The 12,516-nt window shown below is 43.4% G+C and overlaps 1 protein-coding gene across 1 annotated transcript in view; it reads right to left on the reverse strand.

Moving 5' to 3' along the window:
• The window catches only part of LOC126484822 (protein dead ringer-like), a 473,583-nt gene extending 463,384 nt beyond the window's left edge, over positions 1-10,199 (reverse strand). Inside the window, exons 1-2 of the mRNA XM_050108418.1 lie at positions 10,182-10,199; positions 9,386-9,751 (exon numbers count right to left, since the gene is read on the reverse strand). Of these exons, the coding sequence (XP_049964375.1) occupies positions 9,386-9,751; positions 10,182-10,199 (384 nt within the window). The remainder of the gene's footprint in view (positions 1-9,385; positions 9,752-10,181) is intronic.
• Between the last annotated feature and the right edge of the window lie 2,317 nt (positions 10,200-12,516).

A 12,516-nucleotide genomic window follows, 5' to 3' on the forward strand; every position in this document is an offset into this window, starting at 1 on the left:
AGCATTCCGTGAAGAATGAGCTGCCATTCCCCAAGAAACCTTCCAGCACCTGATTGAACGTGTGCCTGCGAGAGTGGAAGCTGTCAATCGAGGCTAGGGGTGGGGCAACATCATATTGAATTCTAGCATTTCCGATGGAGGACGCCACGAACTTTATGCCATTTTCAGCCAGGTGTCCGGATACTTTTGATCACGTAGTGAATCTCAGTCTCTGTTTGTAAGGTCACTTACTGATCTACTTTCGACGTCTCTCTTTGAACACTAAACCCACCTGCTGGAATTGCACGCCAGTATCTCTGTGTTATAATATATCATAGAATGACCTGTGCCAAGGCAATGTTCTGAAATAGCAAATTTGTTCGGTTGCTGAATCTGTTTAGGACTGAATGCTTATTACATTAGATTGCTAACAGGTGTTTCTATAATTATTTGGCACAAGCGTGTTTGATAGAAGATGAAACTAACAGAAGTTTCATTTAACTTCACCTTTTAGTGCATAACATTTTTCTGTCGCTGAGTGTGATTTTCACGTCAAGCTGGAAATTATCTATGGTTGATGTTCAAAACTTTTCTTACTTCAGCAGCATTCATTCAAATAGTTTTATTTCTGTCTTTCAGGCACAAGAAATTGTTGATGACTTGAAACGTATACGTCTCAGCCAGTTGGATGTGGAGTCTCAGAAACAGGTAAGTTCGCAGCTCGTGGTCGTGCGGTAGCGTTCTCGCTTCCCGCGCCCGGGTTCCCGGGTTCGATTCCCGGCGGGGTCAGGAATTTTCTCTGCCTCGTGAGGACTAGGTGTTGTGTGCTGTCCTTAGGTTAGTTAGGTTTAAGTAGTTCTAAGTTCTAAGGGACTGATGACCATAGATGTTAAGTCCCATAGTGCTCAGAGCCATTTGAACCATTTGAAGAAACAGGTAAACAAGTATTCGGAACTAAAAATAGAGTTTCGTCTGAACCAAGTTGTTGGTCAGTGTGCTGTTTACACGTTTCATAATACATTGCACTACTCTAAAGCCGTGTCTGCACAATACATCAGGTACGCGTCGTATTCTGTGTAGAAAGAGAAAATTATGCCGTAGCGGCCTGTCCCACACCACACATTCTAAATGTTCTCTCCATAACTTCGTATAAAGTGCTTGTTGACGTAAAATGAGTGTGCTTGCTTTGTACCTACAGAGAGCGCTACAGTGCAACATAATAGGCACATTACTACGAAAAACATGCAGTTGAATAAACACGGGACTGATGCTGTTGTCTACGTTGTCGTGTTCTACACATTTGCGTTGCTGCGCATCTCCACCAGCGGCCACCATAATCCCATGAAATTTCAGGACTGTGGGGAATTTAATAAAGTCACTTATTTTATATTTGATTTGATAACCTTCGAAACAGTGCGGCTCAAATGGCTCTGAGCACTATGGGACTCAACTGCTGTGGTCATAAAGTCCCCTAGAACTTAGAACTACTTAAACCTAACTAACCTAAGGACATCACACACATCCATGCCCGAGGCAGGATTCGAACCTGCGACCGTAGCGGTCGTGCGGTTCGAGACTGTAGCGCCTTTAACCGCTCGGCCACTGCGGCCGGCGAAACAGTGCGGCCAAAGAATCTCACTGCCACACGGGAGAATTGGGTTCAGCTACCGGTATGGGTAGGTCCTCTATGCAGTGACTTATTCTTCCTCCACATCTATAGCTTTTCACGCAAAAATGTCAGTACACTACACTTTTAAACATGTGCGCCCATTTCCTTAATGAGGTGGCAAACCACAATTGAGCTACGTACTTAATCTCTGTTTTGGGTGAAAACAAGATATGTATCCTCTCACTTTCGTGTACTGTCTTGTCTTGTTCCAAACACACTAGTTTTGATCCAAAACTCTCATTTACGAGATTTATTTAGTTCTTCTACGACCTTCTTCAATATACTAGAGCCTGAAGTATCAATACCGTATATTATTTCCTCTGTACGTTGTTTGACTCCATCCGTATTCTGTGCCTTTCATTTCGTCAACCAAAAGTATTCCAATTACTTTGTATCGTCATGGATGTATACTTTGTAGGACTGGAACAGGAACTATTCTTGTTCATGAGCTAAATTTGAAGAACTGGTGGCTAGGATTTCGAAAGCAGGCGTTAATGGCCGAGATAACGGTGCGCTAATCAAAGGCTCCTTCATTCTGACGTCAAAGTCGTAGGCACAGGATGACACAGGAGTCGACGGAAAACTGCTTTGAGAACTACTTTAAGTCTTCTTGAAAGTTCGTGCAATCAGAGACCGACTAAATAGTCCAGATCTCGAATGCATTTAAGTCGCATGTACCAGTAACTGCCCTTACTTGCCAATAGGTAAGATTTTACGTGTAGACCAGGCTTCTTGTCGACTGAAATCACTACACGAGCGTATGCTTCTGTGGCCTTTGCCATCTTCAATAAAACATTTCTGGATACTGAGACCGCACCCTCATGTTGTCACGTAACCATAGTTTCGGCATCTCGTTTCAAGTCGATAGAAACTTTGGCAAATGTTAGTAAATACACCACTCTGATGAAGGTCATTTACAACAGTGGCAAAAACGTTTGTCTATACAGTAAAACAACCTGATGATGCGGCCACATACCTGGAACTGTTTTACTGTAGAATTTAAATAATTTATTGGCGAAAGTGATGCTAAGGTGAATAATATTTTTCGAAGAGTGTAGCGACAGTCGACAAACCACTGACACTACCCATGACTTCATCTTCCATACCAATCTTTCTATCTCGGAGAATCATATACATTCAACGTCCTTAAGCCTTTGTTGTATATATTTCACGACACTTTTTAACACTTTTCGGTTCCTTGAAGTCGTAACACAGATTCTATCATCCACAGATCACTTTCGCAGTCGATTCTCAAAAGAACACCCACATTTCTTGTCTTATCGGTCCACGAAATCTTCAACATCCTACTACAACATATGACGAAAGCTTCTCTTCTGGTTTTCCCATAGGCCACGATTCACTACCATGTAATACTGTGTGTCCGACGTATATTTCCAGAAATGTCTTTCAAGTTAAAGCCTCTGTTTGAGACAACAATAAAATGCTTTTCACGGAGGGATGCTTTCTTTGTCATTGCTACTGGGCTTCTGACGTCCTGTTTGCTTCACCAGTAGTGCGATATTTTACTTACAATTAGCAGAATTTCTTTATTCATTTAACAGTATGCACTGCAAAACAGACGTGAACGTAGCAGTCTGAAGATGTAGTTAATTGCAAGAAACAAGTTAAGCACAGGAAAAAAGTGTCTCCAGTTTTACTTTCTCATCTCATCATGCTTAGTACGTTTTTATAGTACTCGATACACAAAATGAACTCGTGTTACAGGTGGTGATGTTCATGGCACAGCTAAGCGCCAATCCGGTCCACGTGTCTGCATCTGGCTTCTGCGTCGTCAACCGAGGCATGCTTGTGTCGGTAAGTTCGACCTTGTAGAAAGCTCCTTTTTGAACCATCTTCCGGAATTATTTTTTATTTTCTTGATGCCTACGGCTGGCACAGTAGAGTAAATTAGAAGAAGACTGCCCCAAAAAATCTACGACAGAAACGGGTTGTTCAGTACGAGTTGGCACAGAGGCTATGCCTCCCTCACACAGCTTACGCAGTTGCGCCCGAGAAGTTCAATAAATATCATAAAAGGCAAAAAGACCAAAATACCTCTATTAGATTTTATAATAATTTCTGTTGGCCACATAGTGCAGTTTGTCATAGTTCATAAAGGGTATCTGAACAAAGAGAACATTGTTGGGACAGAACTTAGCATTGATGTTACATTTACCCGGATATCTGCACAATTGTCTCTATGACATTTCAATAATGTTTACGTTAGTCTGTCGTTAATGCTTTGACCTACTTCAGCTTGTATTTTCTCTTGAGTACGCAATCGTTTTTCAACACAAGATTCCACATAGATATCAGTCCATTCAGCCCACTTTTAAACTTAATTTGTACAGTATTAACATGTAGGCACAAATATTTCTGCTTGTGAAAGTTGGAGGACGAAAGTCAGCGGAAAACATGCCAAATGAAATAAAAGAATGAGTCAATAGACATGTCAATTGTCGTTCCTACCACGCAACCCCATGCTAAATTGGTGATGAATAGCCTCCTGCCTTTTCTGAATTTCAGTAAGATTTTTCGTAGTTCCATCGCATAGCAGTTCCGTTATGTAAATACATAAGTGATCGCACATATGTTTAGACTTCTTATACGAATCTGTTGTCATAACCTGGCATCGGAATATGTAAACTCTACAGTGATAAGCCAAGGCATTATGACCAGTGCTCTCCGCAACGTTGGATGCCGCTTGGCGGCTTTGCGGGCACATGACGTGGTAACAAAAGAATGTGAGCGGACGAGGTATCACCCTAGCGAAGATATGTGCCGCAAATGGGGAAATTCATTGAGACAAGAGACTTTGACAAACGGCAGATTGTTATTACGCAGAGCATGTGAATGAGTATCTCTAAAACGGCGAAGCTGGTCGTATGTTCACGTGCTAATGTCGTATCTACGGAAAGAGGTAGGATGACAATGAAACTACCACTAGACGCTAAATGGCTGGACGTCCACGACTCTTCACAGAACGTGGGGTTCGGAGGCTCGTCTTCTAAGCAAAGTAGGAGTCTGGTGCACGCGTAAGTGTTTCGGAGCGCACAGTTCATCGTACATTGTTGAGCCGCTACGTGTTCACATGTTGACCCAACGACATTGACAGAGTTGTGACTGTAGAGGGCACAGCACTATCCGGATTCGACCGTCGACCAACGCAAACGTGTCAGTTTTTCAGGTCAATCACATTTTTGCTACACTAGGTCGATGACCGTTTCCACAAACGCCGTCATCGAGGTGTAAGGCGGCTCGAAACGCGCAGCGCGCCACGGGCGCAGGCTGGCGGGAGCAGTATTGTGCCATGGGGGATATTCTCCTGCGCTTGCATTACTAACTGTGATAGTAATCGAAGACACGGTGACAGCTGCGGACCACCTGCATCCCTTTATACTTGACGTCTTCCCCGAAAGCGATGTCATCTTTCAGCAGATTAACTGTCCGTGTCTCTGGGTCACAAAGGTGCTACAGTGGCTTGAGGAGCGTTATAGTGAACTCATGTTGATATGTCGGCGACCAGATTCGCCTGCAGTAAATCCTATGGAACCGATCTGGACGTCATTACGACGTACGCAAATCAACGACCCGTTATTTATGGGAAGTACATGACCTGTGCGTATACATCTAATGCCACATACCTTCTCAAACCTACCAACAAATTGTGGGATCCCTAATACGCAGAATCAGTGGTGTATCTCGTTCCAAAGACGGAAAAACAAGCCATTAAGCAGATGGTCATAATGTTTTGGCTCATCAGTGTATATAGATGTAATAACAGAGAAGCGGTGAATTTGTGCTTTCTTTTCAACATATTTCTCAGCACAGACTCAAAATGTTCAGTGTTCGGTGATTCATAGTGGCCATTCTATTCTACTAAATAATCTGAATCAGGATAGGATGAATTTTTGTTATGTGGATTGTTTAAACAGTAGAAGTGCCAGTGTAAAAATTATCCATCGTAGATTGACAACGCTCATTATTCCACATCCAGCAACTACAAATAAATCAACGACCGTACCGACTACATTCTTCGTAATTTGAAACGGTGCAAACGCTGTGAGAATAGAAGTAGTTCAGGTGGATAAACTTTTAACACACCTATACAATGATCAGCACATGCCTTACTGATGTGCTGCCTCGGGCATGGTTGTGTGTGATGTCCTTAGGTTAGTTAGGTTTAAGTGGTTCTAAGTTCTCGGGGACTGATGAACTCAGAAGTTAGGTCCCATAGTGCTCAGAGCCATTTGAACCATTTTTTGAACCTGTCTGATGACGATAAACAAAATGTGTGAACGATTATTTGTAAAGTAAATGCACTGTGGTTTAATAAGCGTGGTACAGGACGTAGTTAGTAAGCACGTATTCGTAAACCAAAAACTTCTGAAAAACCGGAACAAAAATACAAAGGTTTTTGTGTCATGTCTAGCTGGAGACATACATTTTATTTTTAAATACCAAATTATTAGCACCAATAGCTACTTTGAAATACTGGACGTGGTTCGGGTTCAGCAAATTTCAATACAATATAAGATGATCCACCCTTACTACTACAGATTTAGAACTTTAGGTAAATGATGCAATTAAGTGGACGCTATTTTATGGATCTTGTATTTTAAACGTGCTAAGCATCGAATTGGTTGGCAGGTAAATTATTGTGCGGCTGTTGGTTCTTACAAGATGGCCTCCCATTACCCTGATATCTGTCACTATTCAGAAAATTGGAGTGACTAGTCGACAAAAGATATTTGTAAATATAAGCGTCTAAGTAGCCTTCATAGGTTTTCTAATTCGCAAACTTTGTAGTAATACAATTTTTTTTTTCAGATTTTGATGGCAATGACGACATACTTCATAGCAATGGTGCAAAGTGCCGAAGATCTGAAGAAATATACCGGCATCTTCTTGAATCAGAGAGTCGCAAATGAAACCAACAGCTAGCTATATTTTACATCAAAGGCACTACAACTTTTCTATTTAATTCGCTTACATAATATGAAACTAAGAAAGACAAGCAACCATTTTTAAATATATATCTATGTAATGTATATGTAACCTATAGTCGTCAGGTTACCGGCATTTAATAGTCTGTGATATGAATGTATTCCTAATGTATTGAGTGTGTCCTGTAGTTTTTCTGAAAAAAAAAAATCTTTGAAACTAACAATTCCTTCTGAAACATTATCCACATCATAGGACTTCATATATTCATTTTAGGTATAATACCAGGTGGCAACAGTGATCAACTTCGAAGGAATTCTGTTAACAATCGTATTACAGCTATTTTACTAATTTGTAGGCCGGAAGAGGTTAGGTAAAGCGGCCTCTTAGAAAAAGTTACTTCACACACTCACAAACAGACAGACAGACAGACAGACAGACAAGAGATAGGAGGGGGAGGGTGCTGGGAATCATGTCGATAAACACCAAGGTGCATTCAAGCTAACATTACATGCAATGGGCAATGATTGAACAGTATCAGATAATAAAGTATCACATGCTTCACTCCACAAGACACTGCTTTGTTGACAACTAGGTGCTGTACATCTACGTTGCTTCCATTGGTAGATGTAAGCTGCATCTGTGACGCTTTTTAACGTTTCTTTTGTGCACGGTTGACATCTTCTGTTTTAGAGCGGTGGCGCAACTCTTCTCAAGACAACTGATTAATCCTTTTAATCACTCGTCATCTGCCATGTACTATTCCCACTGGTTACGACCAGAGATTTGTGTAAAACAGTGGAGAGTAGTATATATTTATTTGGTATGATTTCGTAGTCAATTCCATCTGATATTTCACAATCTATAAAATTGCACCCAAGGAAGGTACATACAGTAGATTTGTTTGTGTATTTGCTGCAATTTCTACTATTTGAAACTGACCCAGGGTCATTGCACTGGGACTTGATTCAACAAGATTTATGTTAAGAAAACACAGTGGGAACATTATTACTGTGTGTAAACTGATGTTTCAGCGCAACCGGACTTTCATCACGCCAGCGCTACTGGCAAGTGTTGCGTTTCGTCGATATGGACCCTACAAGTTCAGTGACCGCTCTACAGTTTTTGTGTGTAACACGTTAGCAATTTCGTTTAAAACAATTCCAAGCGTCAACTTACTTCTGATTTCGTCCGATTTCATCTACATTGTATGTGGGCTAATCTTTTTTTGCCAAGGTTCGATCGGTTGCGGAATTAAAACCACAGTGCATAGCGATGCAACTTTGTGCAGATGTGTTGCGCAGTGTCTCTTGTACGCCCGTCGACCGCGCTACGTCGCACTTTTCAGTTCTGAGCGCACAGTGAGCCGTGCAGAAGCCTGGAATAACAGATTTTTCCCGAAAAGTGTAAAGTGCGTCTGTCATTAGATTTCTCTATGAAGATGGGATCAGCCTGATTTACATGCAGTCCACTTATTACAACTGTCATGAGTGGCCACAAAGTGCCGCAAAGGTGAAGGAACTTTGAAGGAGGACGTACAGACATTCATGATGCAGCCGGACAGGAATGGAAGCTAGTGTCAACCGATGATTGTTTTCGGTGACTGGATCAGGTGATTTGAGAAAATAGTTTACGAAGGGCAATTCAGAACAAGTGAAAGGGAATATCGTCATCAGATATTGCCGTTCCTCATGACAATATTCGGCAGCAAGCTACAACTGCAACAAAGACGGGCCTGCAGCGTTTTCGATGGGAAGTGTTTCATCACGCGTCATGTAAGCCGGATTTTGTTTCCTCTGATCTTCATCTCTTTGCTCACATCAAGCGCTGGCTACGAGGACAGCTTTTGAAAGCATAGACAACTAGTTGCAGACTAGAGAGGAAACCCGGCGGAAAGCACGGGCGGGTGTCTTCCGTGAGGAGGGTATCAAAAAGTTGGTGCTGCTCTACGACAAATGCCATTAAATAGGAGCTAGAAGGTGTAAATAAATGTTGCAAATAAAATTCTTTATTTTCACTGCGTTTTCCAGTTCGCGACCGATCAGACCTTAGATAAAATGAATAGGCCTCTTACAATGACATACTTACAACCCCCCTTTTTCAGTACTTTCCCTGTTCCTGACAATTGAACAATATTTGCTGCTTTCACGCAAATGTCCCAGTAGGCTTGCAGTGGGCAGAGAGGTGCGAGTCTGCGATCTTGTCCGTACGTTTGAGGTACAGACAACATCGCACACTTATATCCTGTGATAGCCTCGATCTAAATAACTAACCAATGCAGAGGTGGCAGTAGATCTTGTATGGTGGTCTCCATGGTAGTGCGAGCGTGGAGGAACTCAACTCTTTTTGAGGGTTCCCCGAACCGGAACGTGTGGAAGGTGATTTCTAGTTCCAGCATTAGCCTGACAGCACATCTGTGAAATGGTCACAGCGGGGAGTTAGCATTCTCCAGTGCGTGTAGGTTGTTTCCGCCCTTTCTCTACGTGGGGCACGCCTGACGAGACTTTAATCATTTCGCGAGGTTTGCTCGTATAGTGTAATTGGTAGTGCACTGTTCGCGAAAGAAAAAGTTCCGATTTCCACTCTCTGTCCAGCAAACAACGGTCACATAGAATCAAAGCAGCACATATTTTGTGTGGATGAAGGTAAGGTCACTTGTCTCCCTTTGAAGCACAAGATGTAAAAAATACAAAAAATAAAGAAGTCTAGGTTCCTAAATATTGCAGTATAGGTCAGAGAATACCAGAACAATCATTGTTTCACAGCCATTGTACTGAAGAAAGCGACACCTACCTGTTTGAACTGCTCCTCGAAGCTCCACGTCTGCTGGGAACTCGTCGACGACTCTGACGAATGCGAGGAGGCAGACGAGGGGTTGTTGTGACTGTTGTTGGTGGCAGGAGCGCCGCCTGCGGCGTTGGCGGGGGCGGCGGAAGGCGCCACGGCGTTCTGGAAGGACGAGGAGGTGGCCACCGACGAGGAGACGCACGCGGGGGCGGCGGTGGGAGCGGGCGCCGAGATGGGCGGTATGAAGTTAGCGGGCGGCGGGAAGAACGACAGCGGCAGGTACGGCTGCACCGCCTGTGGGGCAGGCCCCGACCCGGACCCCGACACCGGCGCCGGGGGAGGTGGGGGCGGCGTCGGCGTCGGATTGCGCTCCTGCTAAAGCGACAACCTGCGTTACGCCGAGAGTACGGCGCAAGCTGCTACATTCAGCGCGTTCTGCTTATCCTATCTCAAAAACAAAGGACCAGGCAGCACAGGATGAAGACTTGCGACGGAGATCCTGACGAAGACAAGCAGTCCTTCGGCGGCGTTTCTTAATATAATTTCTTTTTATTTTTATACTCCTGGACGGCGACAAACAATATTAAGTATAGAAAGAGACAGTGATAGTTGCAAACTGATTTTGTTATTACAAATTAAGATTTTCGCCTGATTAAGGTTTCATCAGATTTTCTAGAAGGAGAGCGATAGTGAGGATGTAATTCCACAAAATTGCAAGTTAAGGGGCGTGGTTCTAAGCTATGCTAAACTTTTAAAAATTGTTTTTAAAAATGTAAAGAACAAATTAACACTCGCCAAAGACTATCGAAGCATTACACATCATCGGCTGTAGAGCAAACAGTCAGAACGATGGTAACAAATCATCTTAGGCTGCGTTCACAATGACATCGACAACGGTCGTGAGACGCCGTCGTCAGAAGTCGCCCAATAACATACGCTGACAGCTTGGTCACAACGGATCCGATCCCCTTCGTCAGTTTTTGGTGGAGTCAAGGAAGTTAGCTTAGGATAGGACACGATAGGGTAGAATCTATTCCGTGTACAAGTAGTTTACATTTTAACTTCCCAGGGTAGGATGGATAGAACTCCTCTGTGCTTGACGACAAGTGCTACAATACGGCTTTTGCTATTAAAAAAATACCCAATGCATGTAAATGAGCTACACTATGTGATCAAAAGTATCCGGAGACCCCGAAAAACTTACGTTTTTCATATTAGGTGCATTGTACTGCCACCTACTGCCAGGTACCCCATATCAGCGACCTCAGTGGTCATTAGTCATTGTGAGAGAGAAGAATGGGGCGCTGTGCAAAACTCACGGACATCTAACGTGGTCAGGTGATTGGGTGTCAATTGTGTCATTTGTCTGTACGCGAGATTTCCACACTCTTTAAACATCCTTAGGTCCACTGTTTCCGATGTGATGAAGTGAAGTGAAAACGTGGAGGGATGCGTACAGCACAAAAGCGTACAGCCGACCTCACCCGTTGGCTGACAGAGACCGGCGACAGTTGAAGAGGGTCGTAATATGTAATAGGCAGATATCTATTCAAACCATTACAAGAATTCCATACTCCATCAGGATCCACTGCAAGTACTATGACAGTTACGCGGGAGGTGAGAAAACTTGGATTTCGTGGTCGAGCGGCTGCTCATAAGCCACACAACACGCCGGTAAATGCCAAACGACGGCTCGCTTGGTATAAGGAGCGTAAACAAGGTTGAACATTGGACGACTGAACAGTGGAAAAACGTTGTGTGGAGTGACTAATCACGGTACAAAATGTGGCGATCCGATTGCAGCGTGTGATTATGGCGAATGCCCGGTGAATGTCATCTGCCAGCGTGCAGTGCCAACAGTAAAATGCGGAGGCGGTGGTGTTATGGTGTGGTCGTGTTTTTCATGGAGGAGGCTTGCACCCCTTTTCTGTTTTGCGTAGCACTATCACAGCACAGCGTACATTGATGTTTTAAGCACCTTCTTGCTTCCCCACTGTTAAAGAGCAATTCGGGGATGGCGACTGTATATTTTTACACATTCGAGACTGTGGCGGAGTGGTTGCACGACAGTAACATCCCTGTAATGTATTGGCCTGCACAGAGTCTTGACCTGAATCCTATAGAACACCTCTGGGATGTTTTGGAACATGGGCTTCGTGCCAGACCTCACCGACCGACATCGATACCTCTCCTCAATGCAGCACTCCGCGAAGAATGGGCTGGCGTTCCCCAAGAAACCTTCTAGCACCTGATGGAATGTATGCCTGCGAGAGTGGAAGCTGTCATCAAGGCTAAGGGTGCATAATGGATGCAGGGCGCCACGAACTTTTAAGTCATTTTCAGCCAGCTGTCCGGATACTTTTGATCACATATGTATATCTGTCCAGAATAGAACGTGCAGAGTACCGAACACTCTACCCGAGTTATTGGAAATACCAGGCAAGTTTTACGAATATTTTAGATGAAGGGAGAAACGTGTGTTACATACTCGAGATATTTCGTAGTGATCTTGAAGTTGTGAAGACATACGTTTACTAACCTTCTTCGACTGCCATTCAGCGTACTTTGTGGAAAGCCAGACAAAATTTACAAAAAGACACTCTGATCACCCAAAGCACTGAAAATTGTAAACATATACACCACATTTGCAAACAACTTCATTTAACATAATCACCACCCTGCCGGCCGAAGTGGCCGTGCGGTTAAAGGCGCTGCAGTCTGGAACCGCAAGACCGCTACGGTCGCAGGTTCGAATCCTGCCTCGGGCATGGATGTTTGTGATGTCCTTAGGTTAGTTAGGTTTAAGTAGTTCTAAGTTCTAGGGGACTAATGACCTCAGCAGTTGAGTCCCATAGTGCTCAGAGCCATTTGAACCATTTTTGAATCACCACCCTACCGGCATATAAACGCCAGTAAGCAGCAATAATAATTTGTAAACAGCTATAGTCCACTTAGCACCCGCTACCCAATAAGGATCACTACGACATAGTAACTTTAGAAGCTACACCATCATTCGCACTTTAACAAATTATTTTTTGAGATTATAATTTACGCCTAAAGCATCTGCGTACTTGTGGTCTCCAATAAACACGGTAGTTTACGAAATACACATATTTTTCATCCTCAGATTTCCACAA

The sequence above is a fragment of the Schistocerca serialis genome, chromosome 6 (genome assembly GCF_023864345.2).
Source record: "Schistocerca serialis cubense isolate TAMUIC-IGC-003099 chromosome 6, iqSchSeri2.2, whole genome shotgun sequence".
Taxonomy (NCBI): domain Eukaryota; kingdom Metazoa; phylum Arthropoda; class Insecta; order Orthoptera; family Acrididae; genus Schistocerca; species Schistocerca serialis.